Raw genomic sequence first — 16,862 nt, forward strand, 5'->3', positions numbered from 1 at the left:
TAATGTACATTGTCCATGTTCTAACCTCAGTGCTATGGTTCTTGCATTAATGTACATTATCCATGTTCTAACCTCAGTGCTATGGTTCTTGCATTAATGTACATTATCCATGTTCTAACCTCAGTGCTATGGTTCTTGCATTAATGTACATTATCCATGTTCTAACCTCAGTGCTATGGTTTTTGCATTAATGTACATTATCCATGTTCTAACCTCAGTGCTATGGTTCTTGCATTAATGTACATTATCCATGTTCTAACCTCAGTGTGATGGTTCTTTGTCACAGGGCGAGCCAGGCATCGATGGGGAGGCGGGGCAAAGTGGACCTGATGGCGTAAAGGTGGGAGGAGAGTGTTGTTTGTACACACAAGCTTGAGTTCACTGTGATACATACATTTGATGTTCTCTGCAATTCACACCACTGATCAGACTAGGGATATGCACGTCTGCGTGACAGCTGTGTGGCTGTGGTTAACTGAAAGACACAGATTGGCATCATCATCGGCAGTGGTGGAAAGTAACTAAGTACATTTACTCAAGTACTGTACTTAAGTAAAACTTTTAGGTATTTTTACTTTACTGGAGTATTTCCAATGTTCAGTACTTTTACTTCTACTCCACTACATCTCAGAGGCAAATATTGTACTTTTACTCCACTACAATTATTTGAAAACTTTAGTTACTAGTTACTTTGCAGATATAAATGATTACATTATAAAACATACATTAACCACTTCAGCCCTATTTTATACATAGGCTATTTGAAAATAGCCGATCTACAAGCTCACAACGCGTCGCTATGCGACGCGTTGTGAGCTTGTAGATCTGCTATTTTCAAATATTTAGTACTTTTACTTTTGATACTTTAAGTACATTTTGATGCCAATACTTTTGTACTTTTACTCAAGTAAATTTTGAATTCTGGACTTTTACTTGTAACAGAGTATTTTAATATTGCAGTATTGGTACTTTTACTTAAGTAGAGGATTTGATTACTTTTTCCACCACTGAAAATATGCGCCATAGTTGTATTCGTACAGAATTATTGGGACGACAGCTTATCATTGGTAGATCAATTCAAGCATTACTGTGTGAGATGCTGGCGGTTGCACAGTTTGGCCTCCAGTTTGTTGTCATTGTGAAAAACTGTTAGATTTTCTGGGGGGGGGGGGGGGGGGGGGGACCAGGAGAATGTAGACTGTCTGGTATGTTTGATATTTTTGTTTGATGATATCACAATTTAACAATTTAGTTAACACTGTATGTTAGCCACAAATAGCAAATGGTGTCAAGAAGCCAGAAAAAAATAGTTTGGAAAGGCATGAAAAAAAAAAAATCTTTCGGAGCAATGTTTCTGAATGTGTGACTCACACATCCACAGAGCTTTGGGCTGAAAGTGTCTTACAAGACTACATTATAATGAGTACATTGAGGCTTACGACAGAGTGGACCTGAGAATGTCTACCACAGCTTCATTTAGTGCAGGATGCCTTCAGGTAGTAAGGAGAGCAAACTGCATCCAAGGTGACCTGGCTACAGATACACCAAAGGAAAGCTCTTCTGTGTGAACTGGCAGCTGTGTGATTTGCAGCTACGGCTGTTAACTCACCGCAGTGTCATTTCAATCAAAGTAAAGGAGAAATCAGTACATTATCAGTCTATTTGTTTCCTTAATGAACACACCCCGTTTGGTGGCGGTACATTTGCTGTCAAGTGGTAAAAATCACATAAATTGTGACTCATGAATTGAATTACAATGTTTCAATTAATATAAAATAAGCAATACATTTATTTTGGTTTGCGATGAATGGATCTGCTTTTATGTACTCTGATGGTGCACATCATTTTGTTACCATTCGCTGCTGGTTAGGCTTTTACTCGATTTCTCAAAATACATACCCTGCCCCGACAGATGCCGCTGCAGCTTCTGAAGTGTTTGATCAATAACATTTTAACAACAATAACATTATTGTGGTATTCTTCTTTATTACATTTAGTCTAGCCACTTGTGTTTAATGCTATGCCTTGTCCTTTTTTTTGCTTCATTTTAAGGTATTGTATTAATACAAAAGTAATGCAACACTTTACTTGGCACAGAAAATAATAATGTAACATGAATTATTGTACTACATTACATTTTCAAAGTAGCTTCATAGTTACAGACATGCTTATATTTGGTTTTCTCAGGGTGAGAAGGGAGAGCCTGGACCAGATGGACCTAAAGGAGACAGGGGCACCATTGGACTCAAAGGAAAGGAAGGTTCCCTCGGTCTGCCTGGACTGGTGTCAGTGAGGGTGAGTGTTCCAGTCATCACCTCGCATGGACCACACCACACAGCACTTAAGTGCCTCTCTGTATTCACTTACACGTGCACATCCCCTTTTTGTTTACCAGGGTCAAGAAGGCAAGCCTGGAAAAATTGGCGAGAGAGGAAAACCAGGAGAAAAGGTTTGTCAGGCCACCCGCTGACTGGGAAAACACATCTTTCATGCCATCTGTCTGTCACGCTGCTCTCTGTGTTGTCTGTAGAGTTTAATGGCTGCCTGCTGTCTGTCGTGGTAAACAAGCTAAGTGCTGAGTGACCTGCCAAAGCGTGACATTATTGGAAAGTGCTCTTCAAATATGATATTTAACCAATTTTCAATTACGTTCAAAGGGGCTTTATTGGCATGGGGAAAACAACAATAAAGTCAGCCCACTGTGGCTTAAAGGGCTCCCAGTCAAAGCTTTAGTAGTTTAACGTTTTGACTGAAAACAAATCAACACTAATCTAATCTAATGTATAATTAGAATATAGGCCTACTAGAAAACAGGGCTGTGTCACATTGCAACTTTGCAATCAAATATACTATCCAGAAAATGTAACCACTTAACCTTTCGATGCGATGCGATGTGAGGGTGCAGACCTGCCAACACCAACTCGGAACTCCTGGATTCCTCCCTATCCAGCATCAGGGTTCTGAGCTGTTGCTAGCTCCTCTGACACCCAGTGTATCTGCGTATGTGGTGCGCGTTCTTCCCCTCTTAGCTGTGCCTTGGGTTATCTCCCACTGTTTCTCACAGTTTGCTCTCCATCACTTCCGGGTGCCTGACACACAGTGCCCAGCGAGCCTCATCCATACCTGACCTTGTCTGTGACCCACAGACAAGGCCCCCGTAGAGGTCCACATGTCTGATGTGGTCCTCCCATGAGACGTCAAGTGCCGTTCGTAGCATTCTTGTGTATAAGCCAACCAGGGCCTTTTCCTGCTGTACTGTGAGCGTTTATGTCTCGGCCCTGCACATTAGTACTGATTCTAACCGTAGCCACAAACATCCGCCTCTTGAGGTCATCTCCTATCTCAGATTTCCAAGGCATTCCAAGATGGTGCCATCCGGACCTTCAGATCCTGTTCCGTCGAGGCAGTCCAGGCACGAGATAGTTGAAGTCCTTGATTACCTCGAGCACCGTCCCAGAAGCAGAAGCAATGGTTCTGTCCTCTGGGTTGAATACCATTTACTTTGGTTTTCTTGGCATTGAGCTTGAGGCCGATCTTCTTGTACTCCATTGCTACTGCCAGTAGTAGTTCCCTTTCTTTCTCTGCTGTGTCCGAGACCAGGGCAATGTCATATCTGCACAGTTGACGTCGGTGATCGTGATGGGATGTACAGTACTCGCTGAGTCTTTCTATGGGGACCAGCGTGAAACCCAGTGTCCCCTCCCTGCCACTGATTGCGAGTCTCAGGGCATGGTCCATCGCCACACAGGGGGCCAGGGCTTATCAGCCTGTAGGACGCCCGCCAGTATCTCAGATTCTTTAGTCTCACCATCATGGGTCAGAACCTTGGCTCGAGTCCGACTATAGGGTTGCCAATATCATCTGCACCATCTCGTCAGGAACACACACACACACACACACACACACACACACACACACACACACACACACACACACACACACGCTAAATAGACATTGTGTTCTCATTGCTTCCTTGATTCACGGCGGCTTCTTCTTTCCAGGGAACCAAGGGTCACCAAGGTCACCTAGGCGAGACGGGCTCAGTGGGCGAACAGGGAGAGGCGGGGTTCGTCGGACCGAAGGGAGCGAGAGGAACCATTGGACCACTGGTAAGACCACTGGACTAGGACCAGGACGTTGCTTTGATGTTATTGGTTGTTGGCTGAATGAGTGTGTTTTTCACAGGGTGCTCCGGGGAGGATGGGCCAACAAGGAGATCCAGGCATTGCAGGATATGAGGTAAGACGTTACTACTCCACCTACTGAACAAAATGGTTGCGTTTGCAGAGAGCGCAAGTCTGTGAACGAGGATTGATTAGAGGTTGTGTAAGTGATGTACATTTTTAAAAATCTATGTAAAATAGATCTATGTAATGATTGTAATCATTGCTATAGTGGTTGTTCAGTAACAGGGTCTCTCCAGCTCTTTAGTAAACAAAAACTAAAATCAGGAGAGAGAACTCATAGAGAATACAGGATAAACAAATGAATTTGGAAGAAATGAAGAAATGTGTAGACAAACCTGAAATATAGAGTTGGAATTTGAAACATTTTAACAAAAACAAAAAAAGTTTGAACCAAAATATAATTTACAGCACATTTAACCACTTTCATTCTGTGAAAATAGCAGATCTACCAGCTCACAATGCGACACGTTGTGAGCTTGTGAGTAAGAGAGGCCGCTAAATGAGTAGAGAGGCCGTCTTTGAATGAAAAGGTCTCCGGTTTTCCCCCCAGCCAGCCCAGTCGATGTGTCCCCGAGTAAGACAGACACTTAACCCCTAAATGCTCCCTGGGCCCTGTGTTAGTTGTGACCACTGCTCCGAATAGTCAGGATGGATAAATGAAGAGGACAAATTTCACCTAAGTACAGTGACAAAAATACCACCAAGGCTTGGGGGACTCAATTATATGTAGTTTAAGTGATTATTAAAGGAGTAGTTCACCCAAGTATTTCTTTAAAAAAAACAGCAGATCTACAAGCTCATATAGAGCGGCACCGAGCGCTATGAGCTTGTAGATCTGTTGTTTTTGAACAGCCAAAGAAATCTAAAATGACACAGATGCTTTCCCGGATTGAATGGGCTAATGCATTGCATCCTCCTGGTGAAACTCCTCACTGTCAGGTGAAAATAACACGTACGTGAATGTCTGTGCTCTCCCTATGACCAACTGTAGGAATAGCAGTACAAAGCAACTAGAATACATGGGGAATCAGAAATTGGCATAACCACTAAATTAGGAGGCAAACAAAAAGGGGAAACGTTATTGTAAAAAACACTAATATTCATGCAGGATCTTTTCTAAGCATGTCTTGGATCAATTTATCCATCGTTACTGAACGCCTACATATCCAACAGCATCTTAACAGGCCCATATAGCATGACGTTTCATTGCAGCCTCTTCTAGTGAGTGAACATTTAGTTTGATACTTTCTATTGTATTTACAATATTGAGGTTAATATCAAGATAGTGTAACTTTTAGACGTGATACAGGTGGTGAGATGGTATAAGACTTTATACTGTCTGTCTGTACACCCCACTGAATGACACTATTGACTTGTACGGTAAATGGTGCATTTTATATAGTGCATTTCTCCAAAGCACATTCACACGCTCACACACCGATGGCAGAGGAAACCAGGCAAGAGCAGTTAGGGGTTCAGTGTCTTGCTCAAGGACACTTCGACAGTAACCCAGGGGGAGCCGGGGATCGAACCTAGGAGCCATCCGATTCCTATAAGCGGCGCTGCTCTACTTCCTGAGCCACTACTGTCTGCCGTATTATGTTTTACTTGTACGATTGTATGATGATGAGTTACAATATTTCACAGTTTTTCCTTCACGTCTTCTCTATTGTCATAGGGTCACACGGGACAACAGGGTCCCCTTGGCCCTCCTGGACCCAGAGGTGAAAAGGTACGTTATACTTTACACATTAACCCATTGAGACCTGAAGCCGATTCTACATGTCTCCTAAATCCCAACAGTTTTCTGAAAAACGTATGTTTCTATATCAGTGGTGCTCAATCTTTTTCATGTCAAGGACCCCCAAAATTATATGTATTTGGCCGCGGACCCCCATCAAAATATTTTGTTCCAGGGACCCCCAGAAGCAACGATTTGAGTTAAAAATGTTCGCTTTAAAAATATATATATTCAAAGATTTGCACACATTTTCACGATTTTTCAAAAATAGCAGATCTACAAGCTCGTAGCGCGGCACTCGGTGCCGCGCTACGAGCTTGTATATCTGCTATTTTTGAATAGCCCAAAGTGTAAAATAATGCTTTTTAGCTCAAATCTAAAAATGACACAGTTCCAGGTCTTAACACATCCACTGCCAAGGGCTAATCTCATAATGTACTCACCAGTGCCAAGGTGTTTTTGTTGTTTTTTTGTTTTTTTCATGTCGCCATAGATCTTGTTAAAATCCTTAAGATTGAGCGCTACACAGTCTGTTTACATCCGCGCGATCTCCCTGTATCTCCCAGTGAAAACCACGTGTCAAACGGGGCATCCATGTTTGAGTTAGAGCGGATTACGTTAAACAGTGAAATGCGAGGAGAAAAAACTACAGGAAGAGAATTGAGTTTCAGTTTCGTCTGTAGAACGAGGGCGGGCGTGATCGTGAAAACCGGATCCCAAATAATTCTATTTCCTGTCATCAAACCGGAAACGGAAGTGGATCAAAAAAATCCGAAAGTGCACCCGGACCGCGCATGCGCGAAAAGACCGCAGCCCGTAGGGCTACGGTCTCGGCGCTTAACAGTTGGATTTAACGGCCCGTAGGGCTACGGTCTTGGCAGTTAATGTGTTAATGGGTTAATTTGCCTAAAAGCTTTTCTCCAATTTAATGGGTTGTGTCTAGAGTAGACAAATGGTGTGTGTGATGTGCTAGTAATGATGGCATTAGTTAACGTTGTAAAACTGTCCTGCAGCGCTTTACATCTAAATCCCTGAGGTCAGGCTAATTTATACTCCGTTCGTATATTGCTTGCCATAAAGAACAGGTCTACAAGCTTAACAACTTGTAGATCTGTTCTTTTTGGCAAGTGACACCCTCGCACGACGGAGCACACATTACACATCCAATTAATGTCGCTGGCTGTCTCTCTCGCAGCACTTTTAATTATATTCGTAAAGATGTCCTTGATTTGTTTATCGCTGATATGGATGTGGATGCAGCTCATTAACTCGTTAGCAAAACTGTCAAAATCCTTGTAATTATTCGCCAGCACCTGGACTGGACTGAAACTTCTTTGTCATCATTGTCGTTGATACGAGCGCATTAGGAACTGAATATTTGTGGCACTTTTTTTTATTTGTTTGCAAACATTCACCGAACTAACAGGTTTACTCGCTGTCTAACGAGATCATTATTGTGACTCCACCAGAACCACATATGGGGGTCTCTTCCAGCGAGAGTCAGTGAGGACCCCCAGAGTTCTGCAGTGCTACGTTACTTAAGCCGGATTTATACTTAGTTGTGCGCGGGCGTCGTGCACCAAAAATAGAGGATCTACAAACTCACCAGGCATTGCGCTGCGACACATTTGACCTTGTATATCTGCTGTTTTCGGAAGTACCGGTATAACCATAGGCGGATTATGAGACAATGGGGCCCCTGGGCACAGACATGTAAAAGACCCGCCCCCACCCCCCCGGCAGGTACACTGACTTGCAGTCAACACCATAATAACTATTTTCGACTGCAACAGGATCTACGGGGCACATGCATAGGCTACACTGGACGCCTACACCGTATTATTATTAAAGACGGGGTGCTGTGATTTTCAGTGATCCCCCCCCCCCCCCCCTAAAACATGATCATCAGGTATTATGGTTATACTAGGAGGAAGATTTTTTTCAAAAAAGTGTACAGAAAGTGTTAAAATTATGTTTTTATGTGGACACGCCTCCAGTTCCTTAAAGGAGAATTTTGGACTAAAGTTTTCTTACCTTTTCTATGACGTTATGATATCTTAGGATGAATGGTACAGTAGAAAAATGTCATAACTCCACCCCTGAGCCGCCACAGCTTAAAAGGTGCGCGGATAGGCCTTAGGTTAGATCACATATTTTAATAGCTTTTTTTTTTTTTTTAATTGGTGAGATCTGACGTTCATAGTGACAGAACACTGTCCCCAAAAAAAAAAAAAAACAGAAGTCTCGCTAAACGAGATTGAAATCTCGAGATTTCAATCTCGTCTAGCGAGTCTTCTGTTTTTTTTTTGTTTTTTTTTGGGGACAGTGTTCTGTCACTATGAACGTCAGATCTCACCAAAAATAAATTTAAAAAAAGCTATTCAAATATGTGATGTGATCTAACCTAAGGCCTATCCGCGCACCTTTTAAGCTGTGGCGGGGGTGGAGTTATGACATTTTTCTACTGTACCATTCATCCTAAGATATCATAACGTCATAGAAAAGGTAAGAAAACTTTAGTCCAAAATTCTCCTTCAAGTATACCTGGTTCTCACCTTAGCACCTCCCACCTGAACCAGTCCCTCCGCCTCCTGTCCTAGTCCCTCCTCCTCCTCATGCCCACACCTGTTGTGTTATGATAATGAGGGGGAGGGTATATTTCTACTGTGTCACTAGAGCGCAGTTTTTCTATTGGCACGTTTGACCCTCAAGGTTTCAGCCTCCAAGAAGAAACTCAAAATAGTCAGAGAAGACATAAAACACCATAAAAACAGCACCAGGGGGCTTAATGAAGTTCTATCAACCTCATAGACACATGAAACACAGAAAAAGTGCAAAACCATGGCACCATCTCTTTAATATTAGCACTCCTGCATTTCAACAGGATTTTAGAGCTTCCAATGTTGTATCATGGTATCATGGTGGTTTCTTTCTTGTAACGTCTACCACGGCCGGATTAGCACTATGTGGTGCCCCAGGGCGACCTCAAGTTGAAGTGCCCCGCGGGGGGCACGGGCGAAGCGCGCGGGTGCCGAAATTGTGCACTCGCGCGAAAAATTGGCGGATTTTGTTCGTTTCTTTTCTGTTTTTGGTTACTTTATTTCGATTTTAGGGTTAGGGTTATGTTAAGGTTATGTTATTTAATTCTTATAAAAAAAAAAATTGTATTTTTTTGTGCCCCCATTGGCTGGTGCCCCAGGGCACTTGCCCCCTACGGCCTATGGGTAATCCGGCCCTGACGTCTACAACATAAATGTTTAGGATATTCATTACGTTTTCAATAGGACTTTTGGAGCTCTGTTATAGACATGAATAATATAAGTCCTTAATAAGTCCTTTGAGAAGAAATGCAAAGGTAACAGCGAACATTCACACTAAGGCTCTGGCTAGGGGCTCCCTGAGCTCTTGGGCCCCTCGGCCTAGTGGGCCCGGTAGGCCCGTGCTTCAATCCACTCCTGAGTATAACATAGGCTTAAGGTTTTGCACATTCAGAGCGATATCACAATCACAACACTATGTGAGAAGCGGTTGAAAAACAGGATTTCCTGTAACCATTTGATCGATGGCCAAGACCAGCTCGCCAGTTTTGTGACTCAACCATTGTTCAGCTTTGGTTATTTGTTTCATTCGGCATATGGATGCCACGCGCGGGCAATAAAAAATATACTCAGATCCGTTGTTTATTGGGTCCCTTTAAGTCACTGGAACAGTCAAACAATGTTCCTTTTATTTAAAATAGTGTCATTGTGAGTCAAGCCACATATGATCTGCCATTCAGAAAGGGACTGCAGGCGTGTGTGTGTGTGTGTGTGTGTGTGTGTGTGCGCACGTGTGTGTGTGTGTGTGTGTGTGTGTGTGTGTGTGTGTGTGTGTGTGTGTGTGTGTGTGTGTGTGTGTGTGTGCGCGCACACTTCTAGCAGCTTTTAAACACTTTCAGATCCTGAATAGACTATAGCTTAGAGGAGAATTCCAATTGATTTGAGTTTCACTTTTTCTTCTTGCTTTTTTTTTGCAGGGTGAACAAGGGGAGGACAGTAAAGTGGAAGGGCCTGCAGGTCCCCAAGGTGACAGAGTGAGTTTTCCTCACATGTTTCTGATTTATCCTGTGAGTGTCTGGCGGTTTGTTAGATCTATTTCTTTTTCCTTTTTTTTTCCTTTTGCTTCAATGTGTCTGGTTCCTATCGTCAACTCAGGGCCCGGCCGGAGACCGAGGAGAGAGAGGAGAGCCAGGTGACCCCGGATACATTGTGAGTGTTGAGGAGAATATTGAAATGCTGTCCGATGTGATCGGCTTCCGAGGCAAAACGGAGCTGAAGTGACACACTGTTAAGACTGGATCACTGTGCTGTTTCTCAGGGCCAGGCTGGTGTTGACGGAGAGAGAGGTGAAGCGGGCGCGCCGGGACTTCCTGTGAGTCAGTGCTTATCAAAAATGTTCATGTCAACGACCCCCCCAAATTGACACATATTAGCCCGCGGACCCCCATTTGAAACGATATGCCAGGGACCCCCATAAGAGGCGATTTTTACGGCTATAGCAGTGATGCACAAACGATTTAATTTCACGGACCCCCCCCCCCTCCCCTAGCATTTGATATCCATTATACCATGGACCCGAATTTGATACCATTTTGATCTCTGGGGAACCCCCAATCTACACTGTAGAATCATCAGTGTTAACCCATTAAGACCTGAGGCCGCTTCTAAACATTTTAAAAAATCGGAAAAAAATATTTTAAAAATAATTTTCACGATTTTTCAAAAATAGCAGATCTACAAGCTCGTAGCGCGGCACTCGGTGCCGCGCTATGAGCTTGTATATCTGCTATTTTTGAATAGCCAAAGAAATCTAAAGTGACACAGATGCGTTCCAGGTATTAATGGGTTGTAACTCTGAGAGTGAACACGGGTCCATTTGGTTCCATGTGTACGTTTACGTTACAATCCTGTAAGGGTCGATTTGGTTCCTAACTATCGATCATTTTGGCTGGGGATCCCCCCCCGAAATCTCTCAAGGACCCCTGGGGGTCCCCGGACCCTACTTTGAGAACCACTGCTGTGAGTAGCCATGTGGTGTCACATCTCAAAACTTAAAAGGGTATTTCACTTTAAAACACTTCTGGGGTCGTTTTAACGTCTACTCCGGCTTTCGTGTGCAGCTCAGACAGTTTTTAAGTTGCTTGATTCAATATTTAGATTGTAGTAAGATTGGTTTTCATTTCATTATTTCTTTTTTGTTTAATGAAAAAGTTAAATAAATGAAAAATGTATTGAAAAACACAACCCTCTCACGCATCAGAAGGACAATAGCATTCACCAGAACCAGGGACATGTGTTTTCAATTAGTATAGCATTATATATCAATATAAATTGAGTTTGAAGTTCAATGGGTTTATATTGGAGAGGTGCGTGTCTGATAAAAATTTATATCAAATATCTTAATATTGAATAAGTTAATTTAAACACGCACAAAAGCCTGCATTAGACGTTAAAATGACCCCAGAAGTGAAATGCGCCCTTAAGTTTGACTGCCAGAAATAAAACATTGTTTGCTAAGCCACTGCCAGCGAGTTTCGAGTGTTTTCTGCAGCGTACTGCTTGTGGAAGTCCGGCAGGTCTATAGGAACAAACAATGCAGTGCGTTAACATTGGTTCTGCAGATCTTGCACAGCCAAGATTTTCTAATTAGCCCGCAACATCACAGCAGAGTCACCAACGCGAGGTCAGACTCTCTATTTGCTCGTGATTTATATTGTTTTAGTTCCGCAATCTGCCTGCAGTTCCACGATATTATGGAGACACAATGACCAGTACCTTATTGACACAATTGAGTAAAATGAAAAAAAATCTAGGATGAAACGAAGAAAATATATAAAACTGCCCCCCAAAGAGCAGCTCAGTGCCCCCCCTTTAAAAAAAAATTGCTTCCAGTACCCCCCAAACAAGACTTTCTAATTAGCCCGACACCACAGCAGAGTCACCAATGCGAGGTCAGACTCTCTGTTTGCTCCTGATTTATATTGTTAGTTCCGCAATCTGCCTGCAATGTACCATGGACAGTTCTTAACCCTTTAAGGCCGGGAAGGAAACGCATGTGTGTCATTTTAAGGTTTCTTTGGCTATTCAAAAATAGCAGATATACAAGCTCATAGTGCGGCACCTATGAGTGCCGCGCTATGAGCTTGTAGATCTGCTATTTTTTTTATTTTATTGTGAAAATGTGTGCAAATCTGAATATATGAATATATATATATATACTTTTTTAAAGCGAAAGTTTTTAACTCAAATCTTTTTACAAATTCACAAAAAAAACCTCAAAATTTTACAAATGTCTTGTAAATCCTAACATTATTTTTTTCCTAAAGTTTTTTAAAATATTTTTTTGTACTTATGTTGCTCATTATTATTATCAATGGTTTTCAAACTTTTGGTGTCAAGGACCCCCAACATAATATGTATTTGTCCGCGGACCCCCTCCCATCTAAAAATATTTTGTTCCAGGGACACGATTTTTCTAAAAAATAGCAGATCTACAAGCTCATAGCGCGGCACTCGGTGCCGCGCTATGAGCTTGTATATCTGCTATTTTTGAATAGCCAAATAAACCTTAAAATGACACACATGCGTTTCCTTCCCGGCCTTAAAGGGTTAATTAAGGTTATCTGAGGAGGTTAGGCTGGTGCAAACCACTATAATCTCTTTCCGAGGGACTACAAACACAATTAGATGGTAATTAATTAATGGAGAGTGATAGCACACACGTTGTCCACCGTGTCTGTCGCCAGAAATGGTGAAATGTCTGACTCAAAGCACCACAGAGTTTGATGCAAACAAACAACTGAAATCTATGGTAAAAAAAAATCACTGTTCCAGGCAGGTCTAAAGTTCAGAGATCAGAGTGGAGCTGCATTTAGTGTGAAACACTTTAATACTCAGATAACTTTGTTCAGTTTGGCAAGCCGAAAAAAAGGTGTGACTTGGTTTGGAGTATGCTCCCCGGTTTAACCCTTTCAATACGGGAACACATCTGTCATTTTAGATTTATTTGGCTATTCAAAAATAGCAGATATACAAGCTCATAGCGCGGCACCGAGTGCCGCTCTATGAAGCTTGTATATCTGCTATTTTTGAAAAATCTTGAAAATCTTTGAATATGTATTTTTTTAAAGCGAACATTTGTAAAACATTTAGTTCCAGGGACCTCCAGAGGCAAAGATTTGAGTTACAAATGTCCGCTTAAAAAAGAAAATAATCTAATATTTGCAAAAATTTTCATGATTTTTCAAAAATAGCAGCTCTACAAGCTCATATCGCGGCACTCGGTGCCGCGCTATGAGCTTGTAGATCTGCTATTTTTGAATAGCCCAAAGGAATCTGAATGGGTTTAAAACACTACGTGGACAACAAAGTGTCCAAAATGTATGGAAAATCCTCAGCGTTAATGTATCCATTTTGTACACTCAGAGTTACTTTAAACACTCAGGATATGACCTGCTGTCAGAACAAATAAAGTGGTGATTATCATTTCAGGGACATCCTGGACCAAAGGGACACACAGGACCGAAAGGATCCAAAGGTGAACAAGTAAGGACGCAAATAGTAGCAGAGTAAATTCACTTTGCTTTCTGCATAATGATATACATTCAAACTACTCTTTGCTACTGTGATGTGAGAGAGCATGTTGGGTTATGAACTGTTTTTGCCTCCAGGGTCGGGAAGGAAAAGCAGGGTCGAGGGGCGCGACGGGGACCAAAGCACCACCGGTCAGTGCAATGCATGACTTTGATCATTTAACACTAGCATGACTGGGGTTTCATTATCCCACACACTGCCTGATTTGGGGGGGTCAAAAAGACCGTTTTTCCAGCCATTCTATTGGTCACTGACAAAATGAAATGGAAACAGAGGCATAAGAATTGTGCCCTATATCATTTATATATAGCGATTCTCAACCTGTGGGCTGTGACACACTGGTGGGCCATGAGGAAATTGCAAAGTGGGCCCCAAAATAATTGGCAAAACACTAAGATTTTAATGATAATATAACAATGATATTAAAAGATTTGTGTAAAAAAAAAAACGTCAAGGTATTTTTTTCTATAAAACCTTGAAAATGTGTTTTCATTGGACACCGATAAATAGGAACTTCAAGTGTACTACGTTGGTTCCATTGATCCAAGCTGGAACATAATCGATTGATTTGATCATTGAAACAAACATCCTCTGAAAATGCATGGGGCCCACACATCTGACCACTTAACACGGCCGAGTGGACTTGCTTTTCAAGTGGGCCAGTAATCCAGAAATGTTTGGGAATTATTGGTATATTTGCAAGCTTTTCACATAAGTGCTTGTTGATTCCTTTTCGAAGGGTCCCGAGGGTCCTCCTGGCCCAAAGGGGGTGGTGGGCAGGGAAGGACTGGAGGGTCAGCATGGAATGGACGGACATCCTGGTAAAGACGGACACGGAGGAGTCGAGGTAAACGTCCGAGGCAGTGGTGCTCTTTCCCAACTAAAGTCAGACCAACAGTGGGCTGGGAGTCATCAATGTAATCTATTTGCCTCTGTTCAGGGGGAGCAGGGAGCTGACGGAGAATATGGCTTGACTGGCAAACGCGGGCAGCGAGGTGACACCGGTGTGACAGGACTTCCCGGGAGTCAGGGCTCCTTTGGACCCAAGGTGAGACTGATAGTTCTGGTTAGAAATCGAGCTCTTTGTCTGACCGCACCAGATAGTATCCTATCAGGATACTATTTAACCCATTCAATCCGGGAACACATCTACAAATGCTTTCTAAATCCTAACAGTTTTCTGGAAAAAAAAAAGGTATGTCAAGGACCCTCAAAATTATAGGTATTTGGCCGCGGATCTGAAAATATTTTGTTCCGGGGACCCCCAGAAGCAAAGATTAGAGTAAAAAATGTTCTGTTTCAAAATATATATATATTAATAGATTTGCTCAAATATATATATTCATACATTTGCTCAAATTTTCAAGATTTTTCAAAAATAGCAGATCTATTTGTAAGCTCATAGCGGTGCCGCGCTATGAGCTTGTATATCTGCTATTTTTGAATAGCCAAATAAATCTAAAATGACACAGATGCGTTCCCGGTCTTAATGGGTTAATAAAGATGGATTCCCACACCCAGCCACTCAACTTAACCTCACCCATGCTTTTGTTTAACGTACATATGCGTGTTCCAGGGTGAGAGAGGACTGAAGGGCCAAACCGGACCGCCAGGAAAGAGAGGCCACGTTGGTGTGATGGGGTTGCCAGGGAATCAGGGGGACCAGGGGCTCAAAGGGCAACCAGTAAGTGCTGCTTTGACAGAAATCATAATCCATAACGTATTACTTTGTGCAAAGGCATTATTTGGTAGTTAAATTGCTTAATATGCTGCGAGTAAGAGGATAGGATCACAGTGTGCTTTTCCCATGTTTGTCTGCCAGGGTGATGCTGGCGAACAAGGATTTCCAGGGTTTCTTGGGATGTTTGGGCCAAAGGTACAGTACTCTCCTACCCACTGATATTTAGCACCAACATTATGATGGGTAAAATTAATCATCGGTAAGAGTTAGGCTAGTGCTTCTCAACAGGGGTGAGGTGGTGAGGTGCTCTGGGGGGGGTGCTACTTTCTTATGTGCCAGTTTAATATATTCATTGTGACTCCATATCATGGTCAGTATCATGGTCAGTATCATGTCAGTATCATGGTCAGTATCATGTCAGTATCATGGTCAGTATCATGGTCAGTATCATGTCAGTATCATGGTCAGTATCATGGTCAGTATCATGGTCAGTATCATGGTCAGTATCATGGTCAGTATCATGTCAGTATCATGGTCAGTATCATGGTCAGTATCATGTCAGTATCATGGTCAGTATCATGGTCAGTATCATGGTCAGTATCATGTCAGTATCATGTCAGTATCATGGTCAGTATCATGTCAGTATCATGGTCAGTATCATGTCACTATCATGGTCAGTATCATGTCACTATCATGGTCAGTATCATGGTCACTATCATGTCACTATCATGGTCAGTATCATGTCACTATCATGGTCAGTATCATGGTCAGTATCATGGTCAGTATCATGGTCAGTATCATGTCAGTATCATGTCACTATCATGGTCAGTATCATGTCACTATCATGGTCACTATCATGGTCAGTATCATGTCACTATCATGGTCAGTATCATGGTCAGTATCATGGTCAGTATCATGTCAGTATCATGGTCAGTATCATGTCAGTATCATGGTCAGTATCATGTCAGTATCATGGTCAGTATCATGGTCAGTATCATGTCAGTATCATGGTCAGTATCATGGTCAGTATCATGTCAGTATCATGGTCAGTATCATGTCAGTATCATGGTCAGTATCATGGTCAGTATCATGTCAGTATCATGGTCAGTATCATGTCAGTATCATGTCAGTATCATGGTCAGTATCATGGTCAGTATCATGTCAGTATCATGGTCAGTATCATGTCAGTATCATGGTCAGTATCATGGTCAGTATCATGGTCAGTATCATGTCAGTATCATGTCAGTATCATGGTCAGTATCATGTCAGTATCATGGTCAGTATCATGGTCAGTATCATGGTCAGTATCATGGTCAGTATCATGTCAGTATCATGGTCAGTATCATGGTCAGTATCATGGTCAGTATCATGTCAGTATCATGGTCAGTATCATGGTCAGTATCATGTCAGTATCATGTCACATGATACAGACATTGTTGGAGTTGAATTTCACCTTATGACCCACACAAAGTACAGATACTTGTAGCACGGAGACAATAAGGAAAAACCAGACTCAGACAGGCAGCCAAGGGTATAAGGAAACATGTTTGTATTCAGATCAGAGAGATATAGAAGGTTACAGTATATCACAGGTATGGTTCCGCATCATCGGTCGCGTCTCT

At 42.2% G+C, this 16,862-nt stretch overlaps 1 protein-coding gene across 2 annotated transcripts in view; it reads left to right on the forward strand.

The window, feature by feature from the left end:
• col27a1b (collagen, type XXVII, alpha 1b) overlaps positions 1-16,862 on the forward strand; it is a 139,788-nt gene that overhangs the window by 109,518 nt on the left and 13,408 nt on the right. For both annotated transcript variants that reach the window (XM_080433065.1, XM_080433066.1), the window contains 15 exons: positions 287-340; positions 2,188-2,295; positions 2,396-2,449; positions 4,002-4,109; positions 4,186-4,239; positions 5,866-5,919; positions 9,944-10,000; positions 10,122-10,175; positions 10,285-10,338; positions 13,458-13,511; positions 13,637-13,690; positions 14,299-14,406; positions 14,500-14,607; positions 15,136-15,243; positions 15,382-15,435. In XM_080433065.1, the coding sequence (XP_080289191.1) occupies positions 287-340; positions 2,188-2,295; positions 2,396-2,449; positions 4,002-4,109; positions 4,186-4,239; positions 5,866-5,919; positions 9,944-10,000; positions 10,122-10,175; positions 10,285-10,338; positions 13,458-13,511; positions 13,637-13,690; positions 14,299-14,406; positions 14,500-14,607; positions 15,136-15,243; positions 15,382-15,435 (1,083 nt within the window). The remainder of the gene's footprint in view (positions 1-286; positions 341-2,187; positions 2,296-2,395; positions 2,450-4,001; positions 4,110-4,185; positions 4,240-5,865; positions 5,920-9,943; positions 10,001-10,121; positions 10,176-10,284; positions 10,339-13,457; positions 13,512-13,636; positions 13,691-14,298; positions 14,407-14,499; positions 14,608-15,135; positions 15,244-15,381; positions 15,436-16,862) is intronic.

Source organism: Gymnoscopelus braueri (genome assembly GCF_963280865.1).
Source record: "Gymnoscopelus braueri genome assembly, chromosome: 7".
Lineage (NCBI taxonomy): Eukaryota > Metazoa > Chordata > Actinopteri > Myctophiformes > Myctophidae > Gymnoscopelus > Gymnoscopelus braueri.